The sequence below is a fragment of the Hemitrygon akajei genome, chromosome 24, assembly GCF_048418815.1.
Source record: "Hemitrygon akajei chromosome 24, sHemAka1.3, whole genome shotgun sequence".
Classification (NCBI taxonomy): Eukaryota; Metazoa; Chordata; class Chondrichthyes; order Myliobatiformes; family Dasyatidae; genus Hemitrygon; species Hemitrygon akajei.
In genome coordinates this window covers 8338833-8357170 of record NC_133147.1, presented here as the reverse complement: position 1 = coordinate 8357170, position 18338 = coordinate 8338833, and the positions used below count along the sequence as shown (strand labels likewise).

At 44.2% G+C, this 18338-nt stretch overlaps 1 protein-coding gene across 1 annotated transcript in view; it reads left to right on the top strand.

Moving 5' to 3' along the window:
* The window catches only part of myom3 (myomesin 3), a 123515-nt gene that overhangs the window by 16196 nt on the left and 88981 nt on the right, over positions 1 to 18338 (top strand). The window contains exons 4-9 of the mRNA XM_073028296.1: positions 36 to 193; positions 1054 to 1146; positions 5485 to 5573; positions 12587 to 12631; positions 15731 to 15871; positions 17241 to 17402. Of these exons, the coding sequence (XP_072884397.1) occupies positions 36 to 193; positions 1054 to 1146; positions 5485 to 5573; positions 12587 to 12631; positions 15731 to 15871; positions 17241 to 17402 (688 nt within the window). The remainder of the gene's footprint in view (positions 1 to 35; positions 194 to 1053; positions 1147 to 5484; positions 5574 to 12586; positions 12632 to 15730; positions 15872 to 17240; positions 17403 to 18338) is intronic.

Here is an 18338-nt window from a genome sequence, read left to right as displayed (position 1 = left end):
TCCGACACCTGAGGCCTATGGACGTGTTGTTGTAGGTCGAGAAAAGAATGGCAGAAGAGAGGAAATATTCCGAAGAGCTTTCCATTCACCGACCGGAGATTGTAGTCGGACTGAGAGCACACACGGTGTGGGAGAAGATGAACGTCACACTTTCCTGTATCGTCCAGGGAGCTCCAACCCCTCAGGTGCAATGGTAAGAACACGTGAAATTTAATCTGAAGCGGTTACACATCTCCTTAATCTAAACACAAAGTATAATCCCAAACACAAAGTATAAAGTAAATCCTTGGAATGTGTAAGTACTCAGCAGGTCAGACAATATCACTGAAACCTTTCAAATGGTGAAAGGCCTCGGTAGAGTGGGTATTTCCTATGGTGGGGGAGTCTAGGGCCAGGGGACACAGCCTCAGAATAGAGGGGTGTCCTTTTAGAATGGAAATGAGGAGGAATTTCCTTAGCCAGAGGATGGTGAATCTGTGGAATTTGTTGCCACAGGCGGCTGTGGAGGCCGGGTCATTGGGTATATTTTAGGCAGAGGTTGATAGATTCTTGATTACTCAGGGCATGAAGGGATACGGGGAGAAGGCAGGAGACTGGGGCTGAGAGGGAAATGGATCAGCCATGATGAAATGACAGAGCAGACCCGATGGGCCAAATGGCCTAATTCTGCTCCTATACTTTATGGTTTTAAGGTCTTATCTACAGAGCTGGTGGAAGATGACGCAGTGTAGGCAGAGGAAGGATGCTGTGGTGAGGAGGCCCCCAGTCATCTTGCACTCCATGCCAGTAGGCCCTGCCCGATCTGACAAGGAGCACGTGGAGGCTGCCCGTGCATCAAGCTCCCCGCGTTTAACAAAATCACGCACAGGCATTCTCCATAAGGGAATGAACAGGTGTATCTGGATGGGTTTCCTTGGCCACCTAAAGACTCCACAAATAGACAACCCCTCCGCTCAGGGACTGAACTACTTTAGCAGACCGTGTACTCTCAACGCTGTGTCGTTTGATATTCTGAGCAGCACAGACAACTCAATCTGACATTGTTTCCGTCAGGTACAAGGATGGAATTCTGATTAAACCAGAAGATGTTCCAGGAAAGTACACAATTGAGAACAAAGTTGGTTTACAGATACTTGAGATTAGTAGGTAAGTTTTCTGAGAGTCCACATATCACACATACGGTAACTGAAACAAAAATGTGGGACAAAATGGAGAAAGCATGAAGTCCATCCTTCACAAGTGAAACCTGCTTTATGTCTTGATCCCTTTAACAGAATGTTGGAATAATACACTCAATGAATACCTCCTGTACTGAATAGTGGTCAGTGAGTGTATGTCCATCGTCTTCTGCTGCTGCAGCCCATCCACTTCAAGGTTCGACGTGTTGTCCGTTCAGAGATGCTCTTCTGCACACTACCGTTGTAACACGTTGTTATTTGAGTTGCTGTCAGCTTGAATCAGTCTGGCCATTCTCCTCTGACCTCTCTCATTAACAAGGCGTTTTCACCCACAGAACTGCCACTCACTGGATGTTTTTTTCTTTCTCGCACCATCTTCTGTGACCTTTAGACACAGGAAGATCCCAGGAGATCAGCAGTTTCTGAGATACTCAAACCACCCCATCTGGCACCAACAATCATTCCACAGTCAAAGTCAGTTAGATCACATTTCTTCCCCATTCTGATGTTTAGTCTGAACAACTGAACCTCTTGACCATGTCTGCATGCTTTGATGCATTGAGTTGCTGCCAGATGATTGGCTGATTCTATATTTGCATGAATGAGCAGGCGTACAGGAGTACCTAATAAAGTGTAGATTCCTTCAGAGCAATTATGTCTTATCTCGTAGAAGTTCCCTTACAATCACAAAAAGGCAGTAAAAGTTTCTTTGGTTATTTGACCTTTCATCAGCTCTTACCCAAAATAGTTGTTCTTTATTTGCCTCCATGGATGCTGACTGACTTGCTGAGTGCCTCCAGCATTTTGTCTGTGCTCCTCACCATTGCCAAAGTGGTTTTGTCACTGCATGCAGAATGAATCCTGACAAGACCATATTTTGGAGGCAACACACTCAAAATGCTGGAGGAACTCAGCAAGGCGGGAGCATCTGTGGAGAGGAATAAACAGTCCACGTTTCAAGCCGAGACTCTTCATTGGGGCTGATGATGATCCAGTTTGCTAGATTACAATCAAATCAAATCAAGTCACATTTATAAACAAGGAAAAATCTGCAAATGCTGGAAATCCAAGCAACACTCAGAAATGCTGGAGGAACTCAGCAGGCCAGGCAGCATCTATGGAAAAGGGTACAGTCAACATTTTGGTCCTGGTGAAGGGTCTCAACCTGAAACATTGACTGTGCTCTTTTCCATAGATGCTTCCTGGCCTGCTGAGCTCCTCCAGCATTTTGCGTGTTGCAAGTCACATTCATTGTCATTTAACTATATACACGTATACCGTCAAACAAGACGACATTTTTCTGGACCAGGGTGTAAAGCACAGTAGTACACATAACACACAATAACTTCGGAAAGTAAGAGTTAAATCTACAAATGAACTATGCATAGATAATCAAAGCAAAGTGCATAAATTAAATATTGTAGACTTGTTACGTACCCCGTAACTGGATGTCTTACCAGCAAACATAGAAGCATCCGTTGGAGTCTGGTACTATTTTCAAAACAGTGTTTATTAGAAAAATATACAAATCAATATCAGCAATGCAAATACACAGATAATACACGTTAGCAATACTAAACCTAAAAGTGTGGGTATAATAATAATCAATAATAAACAAGTTCTATCATTGTCTAGGGGATAATGAATTATCATGGGAAAGTATAAAGTTCAGTTCAGTTCATGTAGGCTGAGGTAGTTGTTGATTCTTTTGTTGTAACCATTGGAGGGAGAGAGAGAGAGAGAGAGAGAGAGAGAGAGAGAGAGAGAGAGAGAGAGAGAGAGAGAGAGAGAGCGAGCAAACAGTGACAGCTATTGTCATTCAAACCTTCCTTTACTTTCTTGATCCGTTGATGTGTTGTTGTGGCCATTCAGATATGACCCCTCAGTCCTTTAGCTAGACCGTTCTTCTATGGTGGACTCATCACCCAGGCAAGGGTAGACACACACACAAGCCCCCACCGGCCTCGCTATAAACACTGTGAGTTAAAATTGACCGATCCTTCGTTCGGTCTCCGATGCCCCCACACTTTCTCGTGGGTTCCAACACTTAAGCAGTGCTCACTAGTGTGTCTGAGGGGTGTCTCCCCAGACCTCACTTTTATCCCTACTCACAGGGTCTCAGGTGTCAATCAGTTTTGAATGGCTGTGTTCATCAAACCAGCCCACTCCGTCTGTCCACTGAGGAATTTTAATGAACAGAATGGTACCAAGTAAACAGCCCTCTCTGGAGCCGTGAGTCTTACAGGAGTCATAATATGTTCTCTCTCCCCCGGTGTTATCTCGCCCTTGTCTGAAGCAAAGGTTCCAGTCCCAGTATGTTTTGTTCCATCTCTTTCTCTCTCATTAGCAGCCTGGCAACAGTAACGGTTTGTAATTCTCCCAGGGGAGGGGGACATGGGCAACCCTGCACCCTTCTGCCCTTCAGAGCTGTTCATCCTTCATAACAGGGTACACTACAAATTATCCGGTGACACATTGCATGCGATGTGGCAGGGAGTTCAGCAGACTAATGGCCTATGTAAAAGGCTGTTTCCCATCCAGACCATTCTTGTTTTTATGCATCGGAATCTCTGCCTGATGGTAGAAAGTCAAAGGGGATGCTGGATGGATGGGTGGGATCCTTGGTAACACTAATGGCACTGGGTACGCAGCGCTCCTGATAAAATAATTCCTTTGTTTAACCAGTTGCTAAGGCCAACTATCAGACAGTCTACAGTTTAAAATTTTTTTATTTATTTAGCGATACAGCGCAGTATCGGGCCCTTACGGCCCAACGAGTCTGCCCCGCTCAATTACAGCCATGTGACCGATTAACCCGCTAACCCGTACGTCTCTGGGATGTGTGAGGAAACCAATGAGGTCGTGGTGAGAACGTGCAGGCAGCAGCAGGAATTGAAACTGGGTCACCAGGGCTTTAACAGCAGTTCTGTAACCTGTGCTGGTAATCGTTGTCTAATCTATTGAACACTAAACCTCAAAGCTCGAAGTAAACTTATTATCAAGATACATAAGTGTCACAATATAACCCTGAGATTCATTTCCTTGCGGGCATACTCAGTAAATCCTTGAAATACAATAGAATCAACGAAAGTCTGCACCCGCTAGAGTGAACAAGCCGTGTGCGAAAGTGTGCAAATGCAAAACAAAAACAGGGAAATAACTATAATAAACAAATAAGCAATAAATATCGAGAACAGGAGATGAAGAGTTCTTGAAGGAGTCCCACTGGTTGTGGGAACATTTCTGTGATAGGTTGCTCTGTTTTTTTCTCTCTGTGTTTGACGGACTTTTTTTTAAATTAGTTTTTCAAAACATTTTGCAAAATTAAAAACCCCAAATCCCAATGAGGAGCATTAATACAGAGCAAGGTTAAGCATACAATAACAATATGCTACACAGGAAGAGAATTTAACAAAAAAGCACCTAAATTAAAGACAAGTGAGCTTAGTGTCCTCCCCAAACCCCACAACACAAGAAAAAAAAGCAATTCCAGACCAACCACCACACAATATAGAGAGTATAAGTCCGGACAGTCAAACTCCCAGACTGTAAATACACTTAGCAACAGAGGATAATAATGCCTACTACCAGAAAAAAAAAAGGGAGCTGAAAGCAAGGGACTGAAAAGAAAAAAAAAACCCTAGTCAAGAGGAAGGTTATGAAAGTACTCGATAAAAGGCCCCCAGATCTTATGGAACTTTAAGTCCGAATTGAGAACTGAATAATGAATTTTTTCGAGGTCCAAGCAGGCCATAATGTCGTTAAGCTATTGCGCATGAGTGGGCGGGGCAACATCTCTCCATCTAAGGAGGATCAAGCGTCTCGCCAGGAGAGAGGCAAAGGATAGTATTCGGCATTTGGTCGGACCCAGACATAAATCTGTCTTGCCCCAAAAACCGAACAGAGCAATTAAGGGGTTAGGTTCTAGGTGCTGATTCAGAATACCCGATAGTGTAGTGAAGACATCTTTCCAGAATTTCTCCAAGCTAGGACAGAGCCAGTACATATGGATGAGAGAGGCCACGCCCCTCTTGCATTTATCACAGAGCGGACTAATGCCAGGGTAGAATCGAGATAGTTTAGATTTAGACGGACTTTTGTTTTAATGGATTCTTTTGAGATTTATGTGTTTTGTGGCTGCCTGTAAGGAGATGAATCTCGAGGTTGAAGAAGGTATGCATGGTTTGGTGATAACTGTAAGATGATAGTGCTTGCCACCTCCGTTGTCATGTACCTGTCTTCACTACTCCTCTTCTTACACACCAGCTGGGATGTTGAAATAACTCGGCCTCTCTCTGATTACTAGATGCAGCCCAAAGGATTCCGGCGAGTATTCCGCAATAGCCACAAATCCCCACGGAGAGGCAATGTCTTATGCTACAGTCCTTGTGAACAGTAAGTCTCCCTCTTGTCTCTGAACTGTGCGGCAGCTTTGAGCGGTCGACATATCAAAGAAGTTTGATGTGCTGTGCAGAACACTGCATTTCTATTCCTGCTAATTTATCATGATTTATGGTAATATTATGTCTTTGCACTGTCCGGCTTTTGCAGAACAATGCACTTCACAACAGGTAGGTTAGCAATAACAAACATGATTCTGATTATGCAAACGTTTCAGGAAAAGTTTCTTCCCTTCTGCCAACAGGTTTCCGAACAGTCCATGAACCCATGGACACTACCTCACTATCTCATTCTCTTCTTCCGCTTTTTTATGTCGATAATTTTATGACTTTATAAGGCATTGGTCAGGCTGCGCTTGGAGTATTGTGAGAAGTTTCAGTAAGAATAGATGTGCTGGCATTGGAAAGAGTTCAGAGGCGGTTCGCAGGAATTACTCAGGGAATGAAAGGGTTAACATGTGAGGAGCGTTTAATGACTCTGGGCCTGTACTCACTGGAGTTTAGAAAAATGAGAGAGGATCTCATTGAAACTTATTCAATATTGATGGGCCTAGCACACTGGTTGTCTGTCCTATTGGTGTGATCTTTCATTGACTCTGTTTGAGTATGCCTACAAGAAAATGAATCTCAGGGCTGTATATGGCAACCTTAATAAGACCATGAGACATAGGAGTAGAATTAGGCCATTCAGCCCATCAAGTCTGCTTCACCATTTCATCATGACTGATCCTGAATTCCACTCAACCCCATACACCTACCTTCTCGCCATATCCTTGGATGCCCTGACCGATCAGGAAACGATTAACTTCCACCTTAAGTATAATAAGACCATAAGACATGGGGCCTATAGGTACTTTGATGATAAATTTACTTTGAACTTTTTGATCTTTGAGTGGATGTGGAGAAGATGTTTCCAATAGTAAGACAGTCTAGGACCAGAGAGCACAGCCTCAGAAGGGATGGACATCCTGTTAGAACAGAGATGGCGAGGAATTTCTTTAACCAGGGGATGGTAAATCTGTCAAATTCATTGTTACAGATGGTTGTGGACCCCCAGTCAATGAGAATATTTAAAATGGAGGTTGATAGATTCTTGGTTAGTCAGGCCAACAAATATCATGGGAGAAGGGAGGAAAATGAGGTTGAGAAGGATAAGTCAGCCATGATGGAGTCATTGGGCCGAATGGCCTAATTCTGCTCCTATGTGTTCCAGGCTGATAATCAGTCTATGTACGTAAACCAACCTTATGTATTTTTATTTATTGTGCATTTTATTGTGTTTGTTAGGTTTATTGTGTTTTTTATGCTGCTTAAGATCCGGAGTAACAATCACTTCCTTCTCCTTGCACTCATGTAATGATAAATGACAATAAATGGTCTTTAATCTTGACCTCATCCAATTATTCTGATGGTTAGCAGCTGTGTATAATCTGCATAATATTCCGGTCTGCTGATGCCTTCGGCTGGAAAATTACCGGGACATCCTGACCAATTAGAGACACAAGATTCTGCAGAGACACAAACTGCTAACCTCAGAACAGGCATTGACCATTGCAGTATCACTAGAGACTACATCAGAACTACAGAAAAGGTTAGAATGTGAAATGCACAAAAGGTCACTAAATGGTGCAAAAAGCCAAAGATGTTATCAATGTGGCAAATTCGCCCACAATGCAAATGACCATTGGTTCAAAGAAAAAGTCTGCAGAAAGTATCACGGACAAGGTCACACAGAGAGAGTGTGCGAGGACAAGGTCACACAGAGAGAGTGTGCGAGGACAAGGTCACATAGAGAGTGTGCGAGGCCAAGGTCACACAGAGAGAGTGTGCGAGGACAAGGTCACATAGAGAGTGTGCGAGGACAAGGTCACATAAAGAGTGTGCGAGGACAAGGTCACAGAGAGAGAGTGTGCGAGGACAAGGTCACAGAGAGAGAGTGTGCGAGGACAAGGTCACATAGAGAGTGTGCGAGGACAAGGTCACACAGAGAGAGTGTGCGAGGACAAGGTCACACAGAGAGTGTCCGAGGACAAGGTCACATAGAGAGTGTGTGCGAGGACAAGGTCACACATAGAGAGTGTGCGAGGCCAAGGTCACACAGAGAGAGTGTGCGAGGACAAGGTCACATAGAGAGTGTGCGAGGCCAAGGTCACAGAGAGAGTGTGCGAGGCCAAGGTCACAGAGAGAGTGTGCGAGGACAAGGTCACACAGAGAGAGTGTGCGAGGCCAAGGTCACAGAGAGAGTGTGCGAGGCCAAGGTCACAGAGAGAGTGTGCGAGGACAAGGTCACACAGAGAGAGTGTGCGAGGCCAAGGTCACAGAGAGAGTGTGCGAGGACAAGGTCACACAGAGAGAGTGTGCGAGGCCAAGGTCACAGAGAGAGTGTGCGAGGACAAGGTCACACAGAGAGAGTGTGCGAGGCCAAGGTCACAGAGAGAGTGTGCGAGGACAAGGTCACACAGAGAGAGTGTGCGAGGCAGACAAAAAGCAAAACCGAGTGAAAGGTCTCAAACTCGAAAATAAGCAAATGCATAAAAGCGAATGTAAAACAGACAATATAGAGTCTGACAAAAGTGAACAGTCGTGCCGAGAACTGAAGCAGATTGCAATATAATATGGATCACAATAAATGTGTCTGGTGTAAAACTGAAAATGAAGCTGGATACAGGGTCAGCTTTGTCTATAATTTCAGAGGCTGACCGCAACAGACTGTTTTCGAAGATACCGTTAGTAATGCTAAAGGCTTGCACAGGTGAAAAAGTGTCTCCCAAAGGCAAACTGAAAGTAAATATGATGTATGGAGGCCAAACACAACAGTTAGAGCTTTATGTATTGAAAGGAAGAGGGTCAGCACTTTTCGGATGGGAATGGCTGAGAAAAATCCAACTAGACTGGCACTTGATCAAAGCTCTCAGTGTGACATCCACAGGCAGCAGCAGCCCAAATAGTAGCACTAACCAGAGACTGGCACAGCGGCTTAACGCTAATGAGAAGTGTTTTGAGCAGGGGATCGGTAAACTCAAAGGCATGTAGGCCAGAATTGAACTGGATGAAACAGCAACACTGAGATTCCACAAAGCGTGTCCAGTGCCCTGTGTACTGCATCCTAAAGTGGATGCTGACCTTCAGAACTTAGAGGTGTCTGCAATTCTCTCCAAGGTTGAGTGGAGCCACTGGGCCTCGCCCATTGTCCCAGTGATCAGGAAAGGGAAGGCCGGAGCAGTTCACATATGTGGGAATTTCAAAGTGAACGTCAACCCGGTGCTGCGTACTGTGCAGCATCCCCTGCCACGGATAGAAGACAATTTTGCATCTTTGGCAGGTGGGGAGAGGTTTTCAACGATTGACTTGTCACAAGCCTATCTGCAAATGGAGTTTGAGGAGTCAAGCAGGAAGTTCCTCACAAGTAACACTCACAAGAGACTGTTCCAGAACAATCATTTCGTTTTTGGCATCACATCAGCTCCAGCAATTTGGCCAAGTGCTCCAAGATACCTCAGGAACACAATGTTATTGCGATGACATCAGTGAGACTGGCAGGAATGATGAAGAACACCTCCAGAACCTTGGTAAAGGGCTTACCTGGTTGGGTGTGTATGTCCGTGTGCAAAGAGAGGGAAGTGTGAGTTTTTCAAGAATGAAACCTCAGTATCGCACCCCTGCCCTTGAGTTCTAGACCTCCTGAAATGAATACAAACATTCTACTTGCCTTCCCCACCACCGACTCAACCTGCAAGTTAACCTTTAGGGTGTTCTTCACAAGGACTCCTAAGTCCCTTTGCATCTCAGATTTTTGGATTTTCTCCCTGTTGAGAAAATAGTCTGCACATTTATTTCTATCACCAAAGTATATGGTCATGCATTTTCCAACATTGTATTTCATTTACCACTTTCTTGCCCATTCTCTTAATCTGTCTAAGTCCTTCTGCAGCCTACCTGTTTCCTAAAAACTACCTGCCCCTCCGTTAATCTTCATATCACCTGAAAACTTGGCAATAAAGCCACCTATTCCATCATCTAAAGAATTGACATTCGGCATAAAAAGAAGTGGTCCCAACACTGACCCCTACGGAACACCACTAGTCACTGGCAACCAACCAGAAAAGGCTCTTTTTATTCCCACTTGCTGCCTCCTACCAATCAGCCAATGCTGTAAACATGTCAGTAGCTTTCCTGTAATACCAAGGGCTCTTAACTTGATAAGCAACCGCATGTGTGCCACCTTGTCAAAGGCCTTCTGAAAGACCAAATATACAACATCCACTACTTCCCCTTTATCTATACTATATGTATTTTCCTTAAAGAATTCTAACAGGTTCATCGGGTAAAATTTTCCTTTAAGGAAACCATGCTGACTTTGTCCTATCTTGCCCTGTGTCATCAAGTGCTCCATAACCTCACCCTGAAAAATTGATTCCAACATCTTCCCAATCATTGAGATCAGGCTAACTGGTCTATACTTTCCTCTCTGCTGCCTTCCTCCTTTCTTAAAGAGTTGCAATTTTCCAGTCCTCGAGCACCATGCCAGGGTCCAATGATATTAGCTGTAAGTTATTGTTGTGACTGTGAATGAAGTCACTGGGAGACACAGAAGCTGTTGGATATAAAAGTCTTTATTCAGCAAAACAAGCAAACATCATACTGGAGATACTCCTGGAAGTAGAGGCTCCCTTATCCAACATCATATGATATTTTTGTATGCTAAAGATCAAAGGTAATGGAGGGACAATTCTATAGTTATAATGTAACCACAGCACTTTCTTTGAATTATATATAATTTTCAAACACCTAGATCTTCACACCAACACTCCAGACACCCAACGTGAATGCTAATCCTCGTTGTTTCTGAGTTGCATTCATGCATATGCAGACATCCCAGGTCGGTGAGTGTTTCAATCAACCTCAGTCTGCAGCTCCAAGAACACGTTTGTTCAGAGTTGCATTTTAAACTCAATGTCCAATACGCAATCAGATATTAAGACTGGTTGCTGTCCAAATTAATATCTGATATGTTCCATAACTCCAGAATACGTCCTAACAGTTATTACAGTATCAAAGTTGTGAACCTGTGGAATTCATTGCCACGGGCGGCTGTGGAGGCGGCCAATGGGTATATTTAAGGCAGATGTTGATTGATTCTTGATCAGTCAGGCCATGAAGGGATACAGGGAGAAGGTAGGAGCTGAGAGGGAAATGGATCAGCCATGATGAAATGGGAGAGGAGGCTCAATGGGCCAAATGACTTAATTCTGGCTCCTGTATCTTTTGGTCTTCTGCTCTTAATGCTTAGGAAGTGATATTCTTTAGCCCTCTGCAGTGAGGTTACCACGATGAGGAAACCCACACGATCATGGGGAGAACGTACAAACTCCTTACAGACAGCAGTGAAATTGAACCTGGTGTTGTAGTGTAAATTCATTTGCACAGGAAGTTAGTTGCAAAACATTGGGGAGCACATAGCTGTGCAGAAAATGTCTGCAGCCTTGCATTTGTCCATCTGAAACAGCTGTCTATTTTATCAGTATATAACAGAGAAGTTTCTCTACAACAGGTGTTCCCAACCTGGGGTCCACGAACCCCTTGCTTAATGGTATTGGTGCCTGGCTTGGGAACCCCTACTCTACAAGGACTGCTTCCTTAAGAAAGCAAAGTCCATCATCGTGGAGCTCCACTATCCAGGCAAAGCTCTCTTCTCATTGCTGTCATTGGGCAGGAGGTGCAGGAGCCTCAGGAATCACACCACCTGGTTCAGGAACACTTACTGGCCTCAACCACCAGGCTCTTGAACCAGTGTGGATAATTTCACTCACTTCAAAACTGAATTGATTTCTCAACCTCTGGACTCACTTTCAAGGACTCTACAACTCATGTTCTCAGTATTATTTATCTATCTATTTAATTATTATTATGATTATTTGTTTTCTTTTATCTGCACACTAGGCCTTCTTTTGCACTGGTTGTTTGTCAGTCTTTGTGTGCGGTTTTTCATTGAATCTATTGTACAGTGGATTCCAGATAATTGGGCCACCAGTTAATCAGGGTAGATGCTTATTTGGGACACTCTTAAAGAATAAAAACAAATGGACAAAATTGATGGGGTTCCTTTAGTTTATTTAGGACACTCTACCACTTAGTTGGGACAGGAGACTGTTGCTGAGCAGCTTCTAACTAATGTAAGTCTCATGCACTTGTGTGGCCAATAGACACTACATTGTGCTTCAAACTAATAGTTTTAAAATGGCTTCAACTGCGTGTTTTGTGTTCAAAAAGCAGCAATTTTTGTCATTGATAGTTGCCAAGAAATAAGCAGTAAGACAATTCAGAATTGGTTTGCCTCACTGCATTTTTAAGCATTCAGACTTAGAGATGTCAGGAACAGCCAGGATTGAAAACGAAACAAGTTCACTACTTCAACAAGTTAGGAACTATGAAGAATTTGAAGGCATTGACAATCATCTTGAATGTTACAATGAAAGTGAAGATTTGTAGGATGCAATCATTGAAAGCGTTGTATGAAGGCAGTCCATTATCTGTGTCGGTGTCTGTGCTGATTTTGTTTATTTACAGTCAGTCAAAAGAACATGGCAGGGTACACTGGATTAATTTCTCCATTAATAACTATTGGGAACATATACAGTTTTACAGTATTGTGCAGATATTGGTAGTGTTCTAGTTTGTGCTGTGTTTCATTTAAATACGTACATTATTAGTCAGGTAAATAGTAATTTGTCTCTTTTATACCTTTTAATTCTTTCCATAAAACTTTGGCTAACTGGGGCAGCCACTTAATTGGACCAAAAAATACTGGTCCCGATGTGTCTGATCTAGCCAGAATCCAGTGTATTTCTTTGATCTTTTGTGAATGCCTGCAAGAAAATGAATCTCAGGGTTGTATATGGTGACATATACAGTATGCAGCTTGATAACAAAAAATTACTTTGAAGTTCTAAGCTGGGTCTCCATGTTCACCAAACTTCCTTCAACACTTTGATTTGTGATCTTTTACAGAACATGAAGGCTCAGACGCAGGCAGTGACTCTGTTGGGCTGGAAGGTGAGTAATGTGTGCCTCCAGACAAGCAACAATTTACTTATAATTCAGAGATACAGTAACAGTCCCTTCCGGTTCAATGGCCCAATTAAACTCATCTGACCAACTAACCAACTAACTTGTCTATCTTTGAAACGTAGGAGGAATCTGGAGTATTCAGAGGAAACCCCCACGGTCATGTGGAGGACAAACTGCTTACTGGCAGGGGTGGGAATAGAACCCATGTCACTGGTGCTACAATGAGACATAGGAGCAGAATTAGGCCATTCAGCCCATTCTGTCTGCTAGGAGTGCCACAGTAGCGATATGCTAACTGTTATGCTACTAGGCCAGGCCCCACCCCACCCAAGAGTTGTTAACCCTTTCACCAGTGGAGTATAATGATTTAGCCAGAAATGGTTGTAATTTTGCCTTTGTGTTTCTCACAGTTTTATGTCAGCTAATGTAATAATGTAAAATCTGAACATTATTTAACATCAGCTAACCTAAAGGTGAACAACTTACTAACTTACTTGGCCCTCAGCTCCCAGTGGGGCACAGGTCATCGATGACCTTCCGTCTCCATCGTCGCCTGAAGTCGATGGTCCGGTTGGAGGTCGTCAATGTTTCTGCAATCCATTGTATCCCCTGTACAGGGGATTGGCCGATACAGCTTCACCAGAGCCCTGTTGATCGGCCTTACCCGTTTCCACCTCTCACGATGGGGACGTAGGGTTCAACTTTGAGAGGCAAAAGCTGAACGACACCAGCAACACAAATCTGTAGATTTAGAGATTAGTTTTATTTGTTGCATGTACATTGAAACATACAGTGAAATGTCTCAATGGCCAGCACAGGCCAAGGATGTGCTGGGGGCAGCCTGCAAATCTCTCTAGTGGTGCCAACATAACACGCTTACAACTTACTCCCTGTAACCCGTACGTATTTGGAATGTGGGAGGAAAGCAGAGCACCCGGAGAAAATGCACGCAGTCATGGGGGAAAAATGCACAACCTTTTACAGACAGCGGCAAAATGAAACCGGGTTGCATATGCACTGTAAAGAGTTACGCTACCTGCTAGGCTACCATGTTGCCTTTTGCCCTGTGAAATCTCCAAGCAATCCAGTCAGGTCAAGGACAATTAAAAATGGACAATAAATACCACAACATCATCATCTTTATCATTATGTGCCGTGTCGTATGACATTGGCAATCATTGTCTTTCCATGACCATGATTGTTCTTGGCAACCTTTTCTACAGAAGTGGTTTTCCATTGCCTTCTTCTGGGCAGTGTCTTTACAAGACGGGTGACCCCAGCCATTATTAATACTCTTCAGAGATTGTCTGCCTGGCGTCCGTGGTCACATAACCAGGACTTGTGATGTGCACCAGCTGCTGGTACGACCATCCACCACCTGCCCCCATGGCTTCATGTGACCCTGATCCGGGGGCTAAGCAGGTGCTACACCTTGCCCAAGGGTGACCTGCAGGCTAGCGGAGGGAAGGAGGGTCTTACACCTCCTTTGGTAGAGACCAGTCTCCACCCCACCACACCAAATGTTTTGATGTGCATGTGATAAATAAATCTGAATCTGAATCTCCGTCTCAAGCGCAGTTATGGGTGAGTGTGAAATCAAGCTCCAGCAGATGAATAAATCACAAAATGTTACAAGCTGAAATGCATTGCCAGTACGACTGGAAGATTCACGGTCCACTGGGAATATGAGTGAAAACGATTATCAGTACAATGAGCAAAAGAGCAGAGGAATGGGGTGAGCCAGAGTAATATGTTCACAAACACTGGCATTTACACCTTGGGTCAAATGAATACATTTCTGTGCACTGGTGATGCCATAATTCTATCATTTTAATGCTCTTGGTGAATTGGATTGGCTGTCTAATTCACCCTGGACAGTAGAGTCATAGAGTCATAGAAAAGTACAGCACAGAAACAGGCCCTTCTGCCCATCTAGTCCATGCTGAAACCATTTAAGCTGCCTACTCCCATTGACCTGTACCGGGACCACAGCCCTCCATACGCCTACCATCCATGCTTCTCTTAAACATTGAAACTGAACTCATATGCACCACTTGTGCTGGCAGTTCGTTCCACTGTCTCACGCCACTGTGGATAAAAGAACATTGACCAGCGAAGAGTACAGGAGCTTTGACCCACAATGTCATGCTGAACCAGCTAAAAAATAAAAAAAACACAAAATCTAATCCTTCCTACCTGCACAATATCTATATCCCTCCATCTTCCTCACATCCATGTGCTGATCCAAATGTCTCTTAAAAGCCTCTCATGTATTTGCCCCTACCACCACAGCAGGCAGCACATTCCAGGCATCCACCACTCTGAGTGAAAAACTACCTCTGACATCCCTCTATTCTAAAAGTTTGACAATTCCTCTCACCCCCCCCCCACACTCCCCCACAGACGTTGCTCATCCCCCTGAATGCCTCCAGCAGATTGTCTGTTGTATTAACCACTTCAAGGGCAGTGTCAAATGTGTGGCCAGAGTGGGGTGATGAGCAGGGGAGGAGGTGGGGTGACAGCGATCATGAATAGGGAATGGAGAAAGAAGTAAGGTGGAGGGTAGAGAGATTACCGGATGTTGGAGAAATCGATGTTCATGCCATCAGGTTGGAGGCTACCCAGACAGAATAAGAGGCATTGCTCCTCCACCCTGAGTGTGGCCTCATTGTGACGGCGAAGGAGGCCATGAACTGACACGTCAGAATGGGAGTGGGGAAACACGAGGAAATCTGCGGATACTGGAAGTTCAAGCAACCCACACAAAATGCTGGTGGAACACAGCAGGCCAGGCAGCATCTATAGGAAGAAGTACAGTTGACGTTTCGGGCCGAGACCCTTTGTCAGGACTAACGGAAAGAATGGGAGTGGGAATGGGTGGCCATTTCTGCCTTTTGTGGTGAACAGAGCAAAAGGTTTTGACAAAATGGTGTCCCATTGTGCATGGTGTCTCACCCATGTAGAAGAGGTTCAACCTCCTCTGTTGTGTCATTTTGTGGTTCTGTACTGTCCTGTATGGTTTTGCAGCTACAGTTTTGTATACCAATTGAAACCGACATCGCCCCTTCTTTCTCTTTCCTCCAGCCAGTCCAACTGTGCCAGTTTTTGACATCGTTGATGGGTTTGGAGCTTCATTCGGTAAGGAGGGTGGATCTCTAACCCTGAGCTGCATCTTTTCATCGGCCTTGATGGGTCACCTGAGAGAGATCTGCTGGCTTCATGATGGTGGGTGTTAATGGCTTTTCACTTTCTATATGGCATTTCTTCTCCATTACACACTCCTACTAGGATATTTAACACTACCACTCCCTGGGATTGAGTCATGCTGACTGCCTGTGGGCCTTAATTCAGACTATGAGACATGGGAGCAGAATTAGGCCATTTGGCCCATCGCGGCCACTCTGCCATTCCATCATGGCCGACCAATTATCTCTCCTAACCCCATTTTCCTGCCTTCTCCTCATAACCTTCGACACCCTGACTAATCAAGGCCTAATCAACCTATCAACCTCTGCTTTAATTATACCCAATGACTTGGCCTCCACAGCTGTCAGTGGCAATGAATCCTACAGGTTCACTGCCCTCAAGTTCCTCCTCATCTCTTGTCTAAGTGGACCTGATTCGGGTGCCTCTGGTCCTAGACTCACCCACTTTAGGAATCATCCTCTGTGCATCCACTCTATCATGAGTTTTCAATATTCAATAGGTTTCAATGAGATTTCGCACCCCCCCCCCCCCAACATTCTTCTAAATTCCAGCAAGGGCCTTCAAATGCTCCTCATATGTTAATTCTTTCTTTCCCAGAATTATTTTCATGAAATTCTTCTACACCCTCTCCAATGCCGGCAGAGTAAGTTAAGTTTAAAATCGCAGTGTAGCGTGTGAATTGCTTAATCCAGTGAATGACCTTGGCAACTTTGTAAGATTGTCTTCTGTTCACTTTGCCTCATCAGCAAATACATACTGAGTCAACAAGGGTTCAGTGAGTGTGTAACCACTTCTGGCTCTGTGGTAAGTCTGATAGTATGGAGCAAACAGTTAGCAGTCAAGTAACTTAATGTGAAATATTGTTGCCCAGAAATTAAAGTAACAGATTGCACAATAATAGGTTACTCATTTCCTTTCTAAACAGATGTCTCTCTATTCTGAGGCTGTGTCCACTGGTCTTAGGCTCCCCCACCACAGGAAACATTCTCTCCATGTCCACTCTATCGAGGCCTTTCAACATTCGAAAGGTTTCAATGAAGTCACCCCTCATTCTTCTGAATTCTGATGAGTACAGGCCCAGAGCCAAACACTCCTCATATGACAAGCCTTTCAATCCCAGAATCATTTTTGTGAACCTCCTTTCTCAGATAAGGAGCCAAAACTGCTCACAATTAGCCAAGTATGTCCTTTCTTTTATATTCTAGCTTGCTACCAAGGAAATCCATAACATGCGTTGAGTTGTCTTCTGCAGCAAGAGTCCTGTGCCAATTGTTATGGGATGTGGCCTGTCAGCAGGAAATGCAATAACATTTGAAATGGAAGTGAATATACAGTGTTGGCTAGACAATGTGGCAAATGCTGACGCTAATCGTTATTGTACCTGCAGGAATTCCAGTGAAGGAGTCTAATTTGGTGAAGATTAAGACCTCGGAATATTCCACCACACTGACCCTCACTCACATCTATAAGGAGGATGAGGGTCTCTATAGCATGTGCCTCCTCACAGGAGCAGGTTACAAGGAACATAGTGGATATGTCTTTGTGAGAGGTAAGAATGTGCTCCTGCTCTGAAAATAAAAACATGTCCTGTTTTAAACACAGAATGTGTCTCCTTTATCAGACTTTGATGGGATGCTGACCTGGTTACTCTGTCCACTGTTACGCTGTTATATGGTGGGGGAATCTAGGACCAGAGGGCACAGCCTCAGAATAGAGGAATGTCCATTTGGAATGGAGGAGGAATTTCTTGAGCCAGAGGGTGGTGAATCTGTGGAATTCGTTGCCATGGGTGGCTGTGAAGGCCAAGTCATTTGGTGTATTTAAAGCAGAGGTTGATAGATTCTTGATTAGTCAGGACATGAAGGGATACGGGAAGAAGGCAAGAGATTGGGGCTGAGAGGGAAAATGGATCAGCCATGATGAAATGGTGGAGCAGACTCGATGGGCCAAATGGCCTAATTCTGCTGCTATACCTTATGGTCTTATGGTCTATATTTCCAGTCTGTGCTCTGTTCTTTGTGGGTTCACATTGTGGAGTTTATTCTGGACTCCTTGACTGTGTAGGTCAGTTGCATAGTCAATCGATGTTGGCTGCCTATTCCTCAGGTAGATCCGCCCTACCTCAACCTGTAATTGTTGGATTTCAGAAAGATGAGACGGGGCATCTCATTGAAACCTATTGGACACCGAAAAGCCTGGATAGAGTCGACGGACAGAGGATGTTCCCATTAGTAGGAGAGTCTAGGATCTGAGGTTACGGCTTCAGAATAAAGGGACATCCTTTTAAAACAGATGAAGAGGAAATTTCTTTAGCCAGAGAGTGGTGAATCTGTGGAATTTATTGCCACAGGCGGCTGTGGAGGACACGGGATTGGGTATGCTTAAGGACGAGCTTGATGGGTTCTTGGCTGGTAAAGGGGGTTAAGGGTTACAGGAGGAAAGAGAGAGACTGACAATGCTAGTATCAGCCATGAGTGAATTACTG